We start from the raw sequence: 15,126 nt of genomic DNA on the forward strand, positions 1-15,126 counted from the left end.
TCTGAAAAACTGGTCGACCATGCAAGTCTTTAGATTTGGTGGAATTACAGGTGCAGTCGTAGCAGTTGATAATATCAGGCTGTTTATATCTGGTAGGGGCTGGATATTGAACAGCCGATGGGATATGAACTGGAACAGTAGGAAATGTTAACATGTTGCTCTTTGCTCTGTTTAAGCCAACCTACTGACTTGAAGGAAATGCCTGGACTTGCACTTCTACGATGAATTCTGGCGCTGCGTCTAGGACTGTCAGGGATGACAGGAACAATACGCCATGTGATCGTGAAGTCGTAGCAAGCGATGAAGATGGTGGAATGGAAACAGCAGATTTGATTTTCAGGAAGGTTCAGGTAGGAGATCGACATTAAGGTGTTTACTTCGATATCCATGGTTACGCAGGTACGTAGAATGATGTCCACTGTTATATTTCATTGATGTAAATGAAAATGAAAATCTACTTATATTTAGCAGGATATATAAGTTATATAAAACTTACCATATTTGTCTCTCAACCCAACAGTGCACCTGAAGACACCACCAAAGGCAACATCTTCTCCAAAGATGACTAGAAAAACAGAAACAGGAGCACATGAACATAAAACATTAGAACAGCCTTTAAGTATTCGATCCGAACCCGACCAAGCAAATCCAAACCCGACCCGAGCCCGAGACCTTTGAAATATTTGCATACCCGACCCGACCTGACCATCTCCACAAATATCACAATTCCAAACATACGCTATTAAAACTAAGTACCTTCTGTGTAGAGTCTATTCCCGATTTCCAGTTAAAACGTAAATAAAAGAAAAAAATCACTCTCAATTAATCATATCTCATTTACTTCCTTTCCTAGTAATCCAACACTGCATGATTTGAAAGAAGACAACAGGCTTCGTCAAAGCTTTTTTTTACCATAAATAATCACACATTAAGATGCTCTTGCAAATTCACATAATCATTTTGGACAAACTACAGGACGAATACATCCCTTTTCAGTGTGCCACTGCAAATATGAATTTCCCGTCTTTTTACTGTCACAGTTCAGTAATATTTTGCAAGATTTGCATTGAATAAAGCCACATGGACTTTTATTATCGCTCAATACAACAATGTCGTAATTTTTTCCAAACAGTGGATTTAGACGTACCATTTCTAGCAATGGAACGTTCCACTGCTACACATTCTCCTACATACAAACCATACTAAGAACCAAATATGTTTTCAGACATAGATTGAGCATTTAGGACAGTGCATCGCTGAACTGAAATCTACAATCCTGGTGCATAGTAACTAAACGCCAGTTTTGCTTGAGTTCTCAGCTAGCACAGAATAAAGACCATGTTATTTAAGCCTTTGGGGATGGTTTTAGGCCTGCATTGTTTCAAATAGGTGTATGTGCTGATTGGTGTGTGTAAACATTTTAAACTGGGTGCAGTGGGAAAGGTTTGCATGTTTTCAATACCTTACCTGCAGTCGGGTCCTTCGCTAGAGTGTTATCCAAGGCACTTGTTATAGACTGGAACAGATTCATTTTCTGGGTTTGGCCTACAGGTAAAGAAAAAATATATATTAATAATAATAATAATAATAATAATAATAATAATAATAAATAAATACAAATTTGTTAGAGCAACATTCAGTACGGCCACAATCCAACTGCTGAAGAAAGTGTACCGGGTTAAATTTAAGTTAAAAAAATTAGGCCAAATTTGTTTTAGCATACCTGTTATACTTGCCATGACATTTATGACATTTGGTTAACAGATGACCCTGGGCAGCAAAGCTAGAGGGGGTAGCTAACATGCTCTCAATCACCCAGGAAATCCTAAAGGATTGAGATCACATCCAGAACTGGGCAGAAATTTGGAAAATTGTATTTAATGTTAACAAATTTAAAGTGCCGGTCACAAAAATGTAGGATCCAAATACAAAATGGGCAGGACAGAACCAAGCCCGCTGTAGCGTCAGAGTGGATCACAATATCATTCTGTGTATGAAAGTAACAGAATTGAAATATACAGAGGGGGATTTTAAGCCATTCTCTGTGTCTACTTGGTTTCTGGTCAAACTCTCCCACACTGACAAAGAATACTTTTAAAAAGAATCGTAAACTAAATACTGGACAAATGGCTTATCTTAACGATCGCTAAATGACTCCTTTGGCGCAGCAAGCCAGACAGTTCTGGGTGCTTTGATACCTAGGACAGAAAACAGTCCATCTCATAAATCCAGACGACAGGGGGCAGAATAGCGGACCAATGGAGAACATGGGCAGCAGTGTGGAGTAGTGGTTAGGGCTCTGGACTCTTGACCGGAGGGTTGTGGGTTCAATCCCCAGTGGGGGACACTGCTGCTTTACCCTTGAGCAAGGTACTTTACCTAGATTGCTCCAGTAAAAACCCAACTGTATAAATGGTTAATTGTATGTAAAAATAATGTGATATCTGTATAATGTGAAATAATGTATAATGTGATATCTTGTAACAATTGTAAGTCGCCCTGGATAAGGGCGTCTGCTAAGAAATAAATAATAATAATAATAATAATAACAACAAGGGGCCGCATCGGAACGAGAACAACCAATGGGAAATACTCCATGTGGACTCAGGCACCGCCCAAAATAACCAACCTATCCAATCACAGGGGTAAAGAGAAAATTACAAAAGCATGAGTGCGACACTCAAACAGGGTTCTCGACACAAAATCCCAGGTTCTGGATACACAAACAAGTCTATGAACTGTGACAAGCTGAAGATCTAGCCTGCGACCAACTGGAACAGACATACCATTTTAAGACACTGCAATACGAGATAACTATTCTAGTGTTTGCCTTGGTTTGGGAGTCTGCTGCATAAGACATCAAAAATCCTAAAAGTACTTGTAATCAAATCTCTAACTTAGCCCTGATTGATCACCGGAGAAAGAGTTGGATGAACATTTGAAGTCGACATAAATTGAAATATATTCAATTTACTGAGCTAGCAGTGCTGGAGTTTTGCGGTGAAATATCCTATATAATTACAGAACTGCCCCTTTAGTCAAAATCGCAACCCCCTTACTGGCTCTCCGCACCACTGGTGTAGGGTACAAATCAAAAGGAAGTGATGTAGAATACTGTGTTCAGTTCTGGTCATCAGGACATTGCTGACCAGGGGAGAGTCCAGCGAAGAGCTACCAAACAAATCCCAGCACGCAATGGGATGATTTAAAAGATAGGCTGAAGGCAGTGAATTTGTTCAGCTTAGAATAAAGAAGGAGGAACTTGACTGAAGTCCAAGGAAGACTACTGGAAATTAAGATTGTGTTATTAGCGTTATGTCAATTTATGATCAATTTCAGATATTTTGAAACTACTCGATATCATTATTCTCCTAACGTCCTTGCGAGCAGTCACCTTGCAGAGGGGTTAAACTGTTATATCCCCCAAACTGTAACACAGGAATCTCTGTTGCACTGCAATATTTTCTGCAATATTGCTTTGACCTCAGCTTCTTTTTTGTGAAAATCACTGCTTTATTTTGCAATTTCAGGCTTAAATGTATTCATTTTTTGCCAACACGTTAGTTTTGAATTACAGAATTGCAAAATGCAAGATTACCACACATTTCTGGAATGTCTGAAACTTTTTCATTTCTTCACAACCCAGGCAGTTGGAGGCCTTTTAGTGGTGGGCTCAGACTTCAGGGTGGACTACAGGACACATGCTACACTGGTTTAGTTTAAACCCAGGTACTAACATTTGAAATGACCAAACACCTACAGTACAAACATTTCAGAATGGAAGGCAATAAAAAACACAGTACGAATGCTGTGAAGGGCTACTGGGTGAAGCATTTACCACTTTAAACACACTTGGGCTAAATGTATCAATAATAAAAGCATATACTGTACTATGGCTGCATGTATCTGAATATTGTAATAATTGATTCTCATTCATAATATACTTTCAAGTATTGCATATGTATGCCAAACAAAAAAAACATGTGGTTCTGGTTACGCTGGAAAAAAAAATAGGGTAGGTACTTTTTATTTTCCGAATAAGCAGTGTGAGCTGGTAAAAGTGGCAAGTGATAGTTTAGTTTACACCGTCATCTTGCTTCATTCTCCCACCAGCTCGCCTTTCTCCACCTCACAGCCGCCTGTCTCATTTTGAGGGTGCATCTTCATAAATAAACTTTCCACTTGCCTTGTTACAAACGAGTCACAGTCTGTTCAAATTTGGTTTGTGGTTTTCAATAATATCAATTAACGAAAATGAAGCCGCACACAGTGATCCATTTTTCAGATTGATATCGAAAAACGTAGCCCGTTATCATCAAAAAATATTTATGGTTGAGTGGAAAAAATTGGGTAGGTCGGGTAACCGGAACCACACATATTTTTATTTGGTCTAAAATATGTAATAATCTACAGATAACCAATAAAGTATGTAATAGTACCGGTGTGGTGTTGTTTTGCGGTATACCTTAAAGTGGCACAATGTGTACCAGTGGAGGATCCTTAGGCTACGTACACACACAGGCTAAATGCGGTTGTGAGTTCACCTTTTGCTCTGAATACAATTTGTATACACACAGTTTGGTTACAAAGGGCAGCGACAATTGCACTAGTTCATCCTTTTCAGAACAAGTATCGAGTGCGGTTATTAATTCAGTTCGGTTAGTTAATGCGCACTGTGTGTGTGTATTACAACCACACAACCGCAGTTGGTACTCAGTGGATTTCTGCACAACTAATGATGTAATTGTTTATCAGACATTGCCGTGTGAAACATGGCTAAAAATAATTTATTTATTTATTATATATATATATATATATATATATATATATATATATATATATATATATATATATGAATGAGAGAGAGAGAGAGAGAGAGAGAGAGAGAGAGAGAGAGAGAGAGAGAGAGAGAGAGAGAGAGAGAGAGAGAGAGAGAGAGAGAGAGAGGTGCCTGATGAGCCAAGTTTAATCAAAGTACAATTGTATAATATTTTGCTGTAAGAAAAAAATGGTATTTTTGGTGGTGTTTTTTCCCCAAACATCACAGTGCAACCGCAACTCGTTTTTCCATCGATACCAAATGTCTCATCTGTGTGTTTTGGCACTCCAGGAAATGTCTCAGTAAATGACAAAGACACGTATAGGACTCCTTAGACATACGTACATTTTTAATCCAGTCAAACCACTCAAGTCATTCCCACCAGCCTTCTGGTGGGATGATCGCTCAAATGTTTCGATTTACAGTCATGGTACTGCAGACCGTCACCACTGTATTTAGCAGTGCAGAAAAAGCAAAACGGCATCTCCGCTGGTTTTGCAGAAAAGAGCATAGCTGTGCTTGACGAGCTCTCGATCGATTACGTACAGTACTTTCTTCCAAAAGCATAAAGAAAAACACGGCCTCCATGTTCTCACACAAAACCTCACCAGCATGTAATGATGGCCCGAGTTCAGTGGTTTGTTTAAACAGGGAGTGCACTCACTTTAGTAATGAAAGGTGTGTGTGTACAACAAACAACCGCAGCGAGTGCCGTTTGTAAATACGGTTGTCAAGCCAGCTGCAGTGTGTGTGTATGTAGCCTTAGAGGAGGCAAGGGAGGAAGTGCCTCCTCAAAATTACAAATTGAAATTATATACATCTCAGGGCTTGAATTTCAGCGTGGGATCGCAGGAATAGCGCATTTTCCAAGTTGCTCCCGCATATTTGCAACTTTCAGTGCAGAAAAATCCCGCAGAGATATTTTAAGATACCAAGCTACTGTATTTTTCACCCAATTTAGAATGCCTGAAACGCTACAACAATCTCTAAGGAAGTGGGTGTCAGTGACGCAAGCACTATGAGCCACATTCTGACTAGTTCTGGTTAAAATAAATAAATAAAAAAAAGTAGTGCTGGATATTTTAAGTGCCACAAGACTTTATTCTCTCGTAAGTGATTCTCGGACACTATCTTTAACACATATAGTATGTCTGATCCTGTTGCAACTTACATAATATGAAAGGATATTTTGTGGCCTTTCATTTGATATGTTACATACATGCAGCACAAACTATCCAGTAGTTAAACATACATAAATGAAAACAGTCAAAAACAGGCGGAAATAGGGCTGAGTGTAGAGAGTCCCGCCCCCTGCTGAAGCACTGCTTTATTGATATGCTGGAAAGAGATTATGACCAGAAAAAAAGAAAGAAATGTATTTTCTCTGCTGGCTAGTGGAGAAAATGTCTTTAACAGCCAAATTGGTGTAAAGCCTGTTTAGACTGCACTTGTACATCTCTTGATCTATGTCTACGCACCACGTTACTGGATCCTCAGCTGATGCACTATCCTTGCACTATTGCACTACTAATATGTCATTGTAGATATAACTTGTAATCCGAACTTGTTGTATTCTAGTTCATATTATAGTATTATTTGCACTTACTGTAAACTATTTAAATATTAATTTTGAATTGTAACCCTGTACAGTACTGCCCTGTAACACCTGTACGTCACCTTGGATACAGGCTTCTGCCAAATAAATAAATAAATAAATAAAAATAATGTGAAAAGTGATGTCAGTCAGAATACAATAAGATTCTACTGCGCAAATGATTTCAGGTAAATGAGGGTACGATGTACTGAGTTTGACCCCTTAAGTTCTTTTTTTCTTAATTCAGCAAATGTATGCAACTGATGAGCAACAAATTGTGTGATCTAAAATTGTAAACATGTGGATGAACTAGTTTGTCTTGTTCATAGCGAGTTGTGCAGTAGTCAATCACACCACTGACAATACTATTTTCTGGCATTACACAGGTCATGTTTTGGTACGTGTACCACTTTCTGGCCCTAAATCGGTAATTGTATGAATTTGTCTGTCTTTGTTTGGGAAGTTGTCTTTCCAATGTGCATGGGTTGGAGAAAGTGACTGTACGGTGCCAGAACCCCAAAAAGCAAGGTTCCAGCTTTTATTGCACAGTACAGTGTGTGTCCCGGAGTATCGAGCTTTAACCTCTTTAACGACAAAATGAAAATGTGCAAAACCAAATGCATGTATACAATTTAGACAGAAGGGTTTGCATTGATGTTTTCACTGGGGTTTAATGAGATGTACGGTCTGAACCACTGACCAGACAGCAAAAGTCTGGATCTTGCTTACCTCACTGTTCATTGCCGTTTGGGTATTTTTTACACTGAATTGTATTCTGCGTTATTTTGCCATTCACTACTTAGTGGGATCCGATTACTGAGCATCTATTAATAATAATAATAATTAAAAAAAAAAAAAAAAAAAATCACACACAGCGATGCTTTTTCGGGTTTTGTGATCTGCACGAGCACGAGCACGAGCACGACCCCCCTTCCCCCCCATCCATCACTCCACTCGCATTGCTGGTTTTGTCCGGTTTGGTAAAAATGGAAAGTTGGCAACCCTAGTACTGTTGCGGTGTTAAAACAAGCCATTGTCATAACACAGCCATGCCACTAAACAGGCATTGTCAACAAAGCTCAATGACACGAACATGTTTTCTTAAAAAAAAAAAAAAAAAAACACATTACCAACTAAAATAGTTGAAAAGATACATCTTACAAAATCCTATTCGTAACATAACATAATACATATATTTAAACACATTTGGTACGTTCCACATTTGTTTACTGTTGTGTAACTGGTTTTTCCATAGTCTGCCCTCTGAATCTGCAAGGACGGTTCTGGAGTCTTACCATACTCTGTAGGAGTTGGGTCAGGTTGGAAGGTGAAGTGAGCTGCATGTCGTTTCTGGGTTCTGGCGTGTGGGTCGCATTTAGGTGACAGTCGGAGCAGGGTGAGCCCCAACCCGCTGTGCACACCCTTGGTAATATTATTGATAGACGCTTTAGAAGACGCTGCACTTTTCAGCAAAAACCTAGCCGCGGCCGCCATTATTGCTGAAATCAGGAAGCTGAATCTACGCGAGGAGGCAGAAACCTGATACAGTTTTCTGATTGGTCAGCGAGAAAGGCGGTGCCGTTTTCAACTCACGTGTGGAAAGAAATAAATATTCAAGCAGTGGATGAAAGGTAAAATAATTATTAGTAGTATTTATTATTTATATCAATTATATCAGTTATATCAACAATTTAAAATAGTCCACAGCAGTTATTGTTTTTTGTCCTAAATTAATGTCTCAGCCCCAGTTATGGTCAAATGTGTATTTGGTGTATTTATTCTGTGGTTTAGTACTGTGCACAGTCCAGTTTGTGTAGTTTCCCCAAACTGGAAATAGCATACCTGTTGCCATCCTCTGTAGCCAAATAGTCAGATTTATTATTATTATTATTATTATTATTATTATTATTATTATTATTATTATTATTATTATTATTATGTTTATAAGGGAAATTATATCAAAGAGCTGAGATATAAGAGTTTTATAAGTCTCTTCTTAAACGTGCGAAAATATATGGGCCACACTAACTTATAACGCACCCGGGTCGTGTAGATATTAGAGTATATCCCAAACCCTGTCGTGCCTTATTGCTTACTTACACAGAAACCCGAGATGGTATTATTTTGGATGATTGTAAATCGTCACAGAGGCAGATTTGTTAAAAGGTCCTAAACAACAGGAATTGTGGGTGTTGTCGAGTGACTGAAGTTTTGAAAGTCATTGACAGGAATGTCTTTAATTTCCAGTTCCCCTCCAGTTTCTCTGAGATATGTACCAGCTTTACATCATTTTTAAAAAAAAAATTTTATTTTTTTTATTTTAACGTATTCTCATTTTGTTCCTAATTAATGATCATTTCTCTACTGTGGGTGTTGTCGAGTGATTGAAAATTAGACATTTTGTGAATTGAACGTGGTCTCGAGGAGTCACTTTGCCGCAGGTTCATTATGACGGCTTCGGGGTAGCGTAGCATTGACAGGTATAAACAAGTAAGTACATCCAACTTCAAGTCCCGGAGCGCTCTGCCAGCTCTACACCACTTACCTGGTTTCCACAAACCCACTGCACCGTGCTGGCATTGTTCTGTCACTGTTATGAAAACGTGCCACATTTTTGCCATGGTTTTTGTAAAATCACTACAATTTAGTTAGTGACGGGAGTTTGTTATTATTTTGGTGGCGTGGTGCTGGCCCAAACATCGACTCGGGATGGTATTGAGTTTTGTTCAAAACAATAGACTAATGGTAATGTCTTTTACCCATGCACACCTTGTCTCCAGGGTAATCCATCGTGTTGAGAGCTTGAGTCGTCACAATATCCATCACTGTTTCCAAGAAACATTAATAAATTCACCTGGCAAATTCTGTCAAAAATTGCTTACCAGTCAAAGTAATGCTATAGTCAGAGGTGAAAGTACAGAGGGGTTGTATTACAACCTTGATTCCCTAAAAATAAAAACATCCTTCCTTACGTGTGGGTATCAACCATAACAGCCCTGAATCGTTATATACAAGTCTCTCGCTTAGAAGTGAGCCCCTGCGCTGACGTTGGGAGCCCCCTTACCTACAAGTACCGTCAGCGCAAGGCACTCCCCCTCTTACAGATTCTACACGTCACATGAACACAGTGACAAAGAATGTAAGGAAGGATGTTTTTATTTTTAGGGAACCAAGGTTGTAATACAACCCCACCGTTCCCTGACAAATATAACATCCTTCCTTACACGTGGGTAAGCTATACCCAAGAGGGAGCACGTTCATACGTTTGTCTAGGCATCCTCAGAGGGATTGTGCAGCAGCCTGTAGAATCCTATTCCCAAGACTGGGTCATGTCAGGTCCACAACATTCAGATTGTAGAACCTTGTGAAGGTGTGTGGAGTCGCCCATACAGCTGCATTACAGATGTCAGTCATAGATGCTCCAAGGAACAGGCCCCATGAGGTAGCAAGGCTTCTGGTTGAGTGGCAGGAATCGTGTTTGTGCCCACAGAAACAGTTTCCAAGCAATGTTGTTGAGCCCTGCCAAATGTCAACCTCCCAGATGGCTGATGTAGGCCACTGTAGTGTTGTCTGAGCGAATGAGAACATGATGGTTCAGAAGGTTGTTTTGGAAATACCGCAGGACAATAAATACAGTCTGCAGTTCCACTGTGTTGAGGTGGCACCCCACCGTCCTTGGACTCCCCTGTCATTCCAGACTGCACCCCAGCCCAGCATGGAGGCATCTGTCGTAATAACCTCCCTGTTGAGACCTGCTCCCAGAAGAGAGTGGATGTGGAGGTGAATGGGATCGAGCCACCACCCCAGTGCTTTACGGCAGCGTGAAGACACTCTGAGTGGGCGATCGGGGTAAAGTATGGGGCAGGGAGCCTGTCTGCTGAACCATATCTGTATAGGGCGCATGCGAAGCAGCCCAAAAGGCAGAACCTGTGACACTGCTCCCATCAGGCCCAGAATGCGTTGAAAGTCAATCACCTGCAGGTGTGCACGTTCCTTGAATTGGTTTAAACATGCAGTTAGTGATGCAATCCTGTCTTCTGATAGGGTTGCAGTAATGGATAAAGCATCCAGCTGCGTCACCATTTTGGTTGTTTGTAAATGTAACCAGAGAAACTGACAGAGCTGTGGACTGTGTGTGAGAAAAGGTTTGTTGTTGAATAAAGCCTTTTGAAAAAGATAAAAGCATCTCTCTTGTTTTCTGTCTCCTACTGAAGCGCTATACTATAGTGCAGTTCAAACAATATTAAACATTTTTTTCAGTATTTTTTTTCATGACTTTTCCAAGACTTTTAATTTATTCTTTTTCCCCAGGGTATGGAAATCGCCATTTTCAAATCCCATTACTTTTCTAGGATTTCCATGACCGTATGAACCCTGAATACTGCATGTAATTGTAGGATGGGCAGTTAAAAAAAAAAAAAGCTATGCTGCCATTTCCAGCCTGTAATTCTAAGTCCTTGTAAATATCAAAGGGTTTGGTGAATTTTGAGCAGCTATTCCTGTAAATACTTTCATCAAGCTATGATTTCTTTATGCATTTTATTACCATATTGCACTAATTATAAAGCAGTATTTCCTAATTGCGCACACCACAGGGATTTTACATATCCACAGCAGACCCTCTCAGTAAACCTTAAAGTGGTGTTGGTACTTGTCACAATTTATGTATGCAGCTCTCATGAAGATCATTTTAGCACTTTTTAAAAATATATTAACCCACTGGCAGCAGAGGAAAATTACAACTCACATCATTTGTAAAATGTTTTAATACAGTTTAGCTGGCCAGAAAAGGTTTGCATTGGGAAAAGCAAACAAACAAAAAAATCCCCAAGGAATTTGTATTAAGAGACTTCACCCAACATTTCTCTGCTGATCCCTTTATTAGGCGCTGCAGGGATGTACAGTAGTGGATGCAATCGAACGTATGCATTTTTTTTTTTTTTGGCTCTCAGCAATGTTGTTCCTGCAAAGTTAGAAATTTTATTTTAGTCAGGGTACATCAAAACAAGTTCTGTACAGTAGAACAAATGTACATTTATAAATGGGCCACCCAGCACACTAGCCCACACATGGCAAAACCATAAGAAATTAATTTAACAATATGATTTACTTGTATAGCCAATAATTAAAAACAGTGTACAATACACTGTTTTACTCTTGCCCACAATGAAATATTTTGCAAGCAGTTATAGTACCTAAACAAAAGGTAATCCCAACATACTGGTTTGTAGAAATATACCGTACCTAATTTTCCCATTGCAAGCTACAGTAAAATACAAGTTCAGATTGCAGTGGGTACATCACAATTAGTTTCCGTCGATCCATCCACAAAGACCTTGTTTAGAACCTTGTTTAAGGAAATCACTCCCCTTATTTTTCAGTCATTGAATGATGTCCAGCCCTTCATATGCATGGAAACGTTATGGACGTCCTTATGTTGCGTTTCCGGTATGCAATCTTTTGAATATCCCTCCCCCACTACCCTAAACAGCATTAAGTTAAAATGCTGTACTTGTTGACATTTAACCATTGCATGTTTTCAAAAAGTGTCTCGCAAAAGAATTTGTAAAACATGTTTATTTTTTTTGTTACATCTTTCAACGTTTACTGCATGGATATCAAAGAGAACTGACCTCTAGATTTTCAGAGATGGTATCCAAACAGAATGATTCATGAATATTTACAGAAACAAAAGTAACATTTGTGTATTTATTGATTAACTAGAGTTGTCCTCAACTAATACAGTAGTAGTCCAAAGAGGCGCTTCCTCACATCTTTCACGCAGGATTACTGGAAGGTTTCATGCATTCAGATACATCAATTTTTATGCCACTGTTGCACATCTTTGCCAAGTTCTGCAATACAGAGTACACATTTGAAATATTGGTGTACAGGTATAAGACAGACTTGTTCTTTACAGATAATATTTTTATATACCACATATTTCAAACACATGGTACCAAATTATGATGTGGATTCCAGGCACAATGTAAATACCATATTCAGCACTCTGAATACGACCATGTAGAGCTGAACTGATTGACTAAATCTGCATTCATATTTAAAAAAGGATGGCGCTTAAGTATCAACTTATTACGTTTTATTTTTTGGGGATCTATACTTACATTAGCCGCTCTGGAGATGCTATTTTGTGAATTAATAGAAGCCAACTCAAAGATACGCTTCAGTTCTTGGGAGGTAATCTGTTGCTCTGCAATAATGAAAAGTAGTAATATAATTAGGGCTTCCGATTTTTGGTTTTAACTGATAAAACCCGATAAAACACCCCCGATAAAAAAAAAGATCGGTGGATAGCCAATAAACACCGGAAAACCTGTGGAAATCTGCTGAGCAATGTCCCGCCTTCCTAACTTGTATCTATCATTGATTCGTTCTGAATACTTTAAACCCGCCCCAACTACTGAGTGACAGCACATTCCTACATTTCTATTAGAGACTCCGCATGTGAGATTTAAAACGAGATTACAATCAGGATGGAAGCTTGCTAGCGGGATTTAAAGCTGTATTACAGTTAAGATATGGAGGATTTAAAACAGAATTGTGGCGAAATGTACAAAAATGTCTCCACACAAAAACCCCAGAAGATTGTGCCCGTGACCATAGGGATTTCGTTGTGGATGACAGCAAAGGAAAGAAGGTACAACTTAAGCGTGCAAGTACTGTTGAGTTACTATACACATTAAGCACTATAAGCATTTTGGAAAGTAACCGAAAACACTAATGTCATACAGTATTAAAAACAAAAGCCCCGAAAAAAAATTTTTTTTTTTACATAAAACTCAAAAATAGCTAAACATAAGCACTGAAAAATACAATTAATAAAACCTGAAAAACAGAAGCCCTAAATATAATACTGTTGATTCAATCAAGATTTTAGTACAAAAATGCATTATATTTCAGATGCACAGTTTTATGCATGCAATACAAATGTATTAGTTTTACAATTCTTTAAATTAATTGTAAAACTAACACTATTCAATATTAATAGTTCATGGATCAACACAAACTTACCTTTGACCTGGGTTTTCCTCCAATGGACGAATTGTCAGCAATACAAAACAAATTGGGGGGGGGGGGGGGAAATGCTTCTAAAAATCAACAACAAGCATGGCGAAATGACAAGTAGTTCTTACCAATCTGGTGGATGGTTTGAACTGCTTCCAACATGTTTTTCCAATAGAATTTGCACTCCAATGGATTTACTGCTTTTTTGCTTCTTAGCCAAGAATTCAGGTCAAGATTTCCACACTCCATTAACATGTATATGTAGCTGTTAGTTATTTCACTAAACAAAAAAGAAAAATCCCACACCAAGATCAAACTACTGCAATATAAAAAGTACTTATTTTGCCAACAAGACTAAAACTATTTTTTCCTTTAATGTACCTGTTCGGATTTAATTAATTGTTGAAAACTCATTCTCATCTAGCAAGAAAACTACACAACCATTTATTTGGATTGATTTTCATTTTAAAAAGTAAACCGTTCACAATTTAAATGATTCTACAAAAATATTACAAAATTATCTGCTGAATAAAATGTAGCTTGAATGTCGTGTATTACAAAAAAAATAAATCATGTAGCATTCTATGCCCTACAATATGATCTACTTACTAGTCATAAATCTTTATTATCTGATCACTGTGTTGCTGTAGTCTATGCAGATGTTCAATCTCATTCTTGTAACTTTCAATAGTCTGGTTGTCTACATCCTCTAGATTCACATAACAGCAACACCTGTTTCTTGTGGTCCAAAACTTGGAATACCTATTAAAAACAGAAAATTATGTGAATACTCAAAAACACAACCACCTAGCAAAATGACTTAATATAAAAATTAATATATATATATATATATATATATATATATATATATATATATATATATATATTATTATTATTATTATTATTTATTTCTTAGCAGACGCCCTTATCCAGGGCGACTTACAATTGTTACAAGATATCACATTATTTTTACATACAATTACCCATTTATACAGCTGGGTTTTTTACTGGAGCAATCTAGGTAAAGTACCTTGCTCAAGGGTACAGCAGCAGTGTCCCCAACCAGGGATTGAACCCACGACCCTCCGGTCAAGAGTCCAGAGCCCTAACCACTACTCCACACTGCTATATATATTGTGATAAAGTCACCCCTCTGTATTTACTGTTCCAGGTGTCCGCTCTTACCAGCCCCGTATTCTGATACACAATAAAGCAGTTTCACACTTTGTTCTCAGTTAAACAGGACAGTGCCTGTATCTTTATTTGCAATTACATCCAAACAAAAATAAGCAAAACAAAACCTAACTCCTCTCAGGAGTACTTCCTAAACTCAATACAGTCCCTGACTGAGCGTCGGGCAGCTAAGCTGCTTACCGACCCAAACATACAATCCAGTACACACAGTACTCACTTTACTTGACTGCCTTCTCCAACCTGACAGCCCTGAATTAACCAACTGTGAGGTTTATATGCCCCACAGTCATAAGTGTGGGCAGCTGGCTCTAATTTACCCCAATCAGACCCACTGCCAAAACAATTAACAAATAATTTAACCCAATTAGGAGGCCTTTAGCAAAATGGCCTCCTGTTACTTCAGTGTTACCAAAATGGAGTGTCCTCTCCTAATCCCCAGGGTCCTAAAGCCTGTATTACTTTAATAAGAAAGCCCACTCCATTACATATCCTC

General features: G+C 38.5%; 1 protein-coding gene and 1 long non-coding RNA gene across 3 annotated transcripts in view; both read right to left on the minus strand.

Moving 5' to 3' along the window:
- The window catches only part of bckdhb (branched chain keto acid dehydrogenase E1 subunit beta), a 122,155-nt gene extending 114,205 nt beyond the window's left edge, over positions 1-7,950 (minus strand). For both annotated transcript variants that reach the window (XM_034018402.3, XM_034018401.3), the window contains exons 1-3: positions 7,709-7,950; positions 1,468-1,545; positions 497-565 (exon numbers count right to left, since the gene is read on the minus strand). In XM_034018402.3, the coding sequence (XP_033874293.1) occupies positions 497-565; positions 1,468-1,545; positions 7,709-7,907 (346 nt within the window). In that variant the 5' untranslated portion in view covers positions 7,908-7,950. The remainder of the gene's footprint in view (positions 1-496; positions 566-1,467; positions 1,546-7,708) is intronic.
- Positions 7,951-11,992: 4,042 nt separating this feature from the next.
- LOC117411169 (uncharacterized) lies at positions 11,993-13,481 on the minus strand. Its single transcript, XR_009328936.1, has 3 exons — positions 13,446-13,481; positions 12,539-12,624; positions 11,993-12,268 (listed from the first exon to the last, which is right to left on the minus strand). It is a non-coding gene; the product is annotated as an uncharacterized LOC117411169 (long non-coding RNA).
- Positions 13,482-15,126: the final 1,645 nt, after the last annotated feature.

This window comes from Acipenser ruthenus, chromosome 6 (genome assembly GCF_902713425.1).
Source record: "Acipenser ruthenus chromosome 6, fAciRut3.2 maternal haplotype, whole genome shotgun sequence".
Taxonomy (NCBI): Eukaryota; Metazoa; Chordata; class Actinopteri; order Acipenseriformes; family Acipenseridae; genus Acipenser; species Acipenser ruthenus.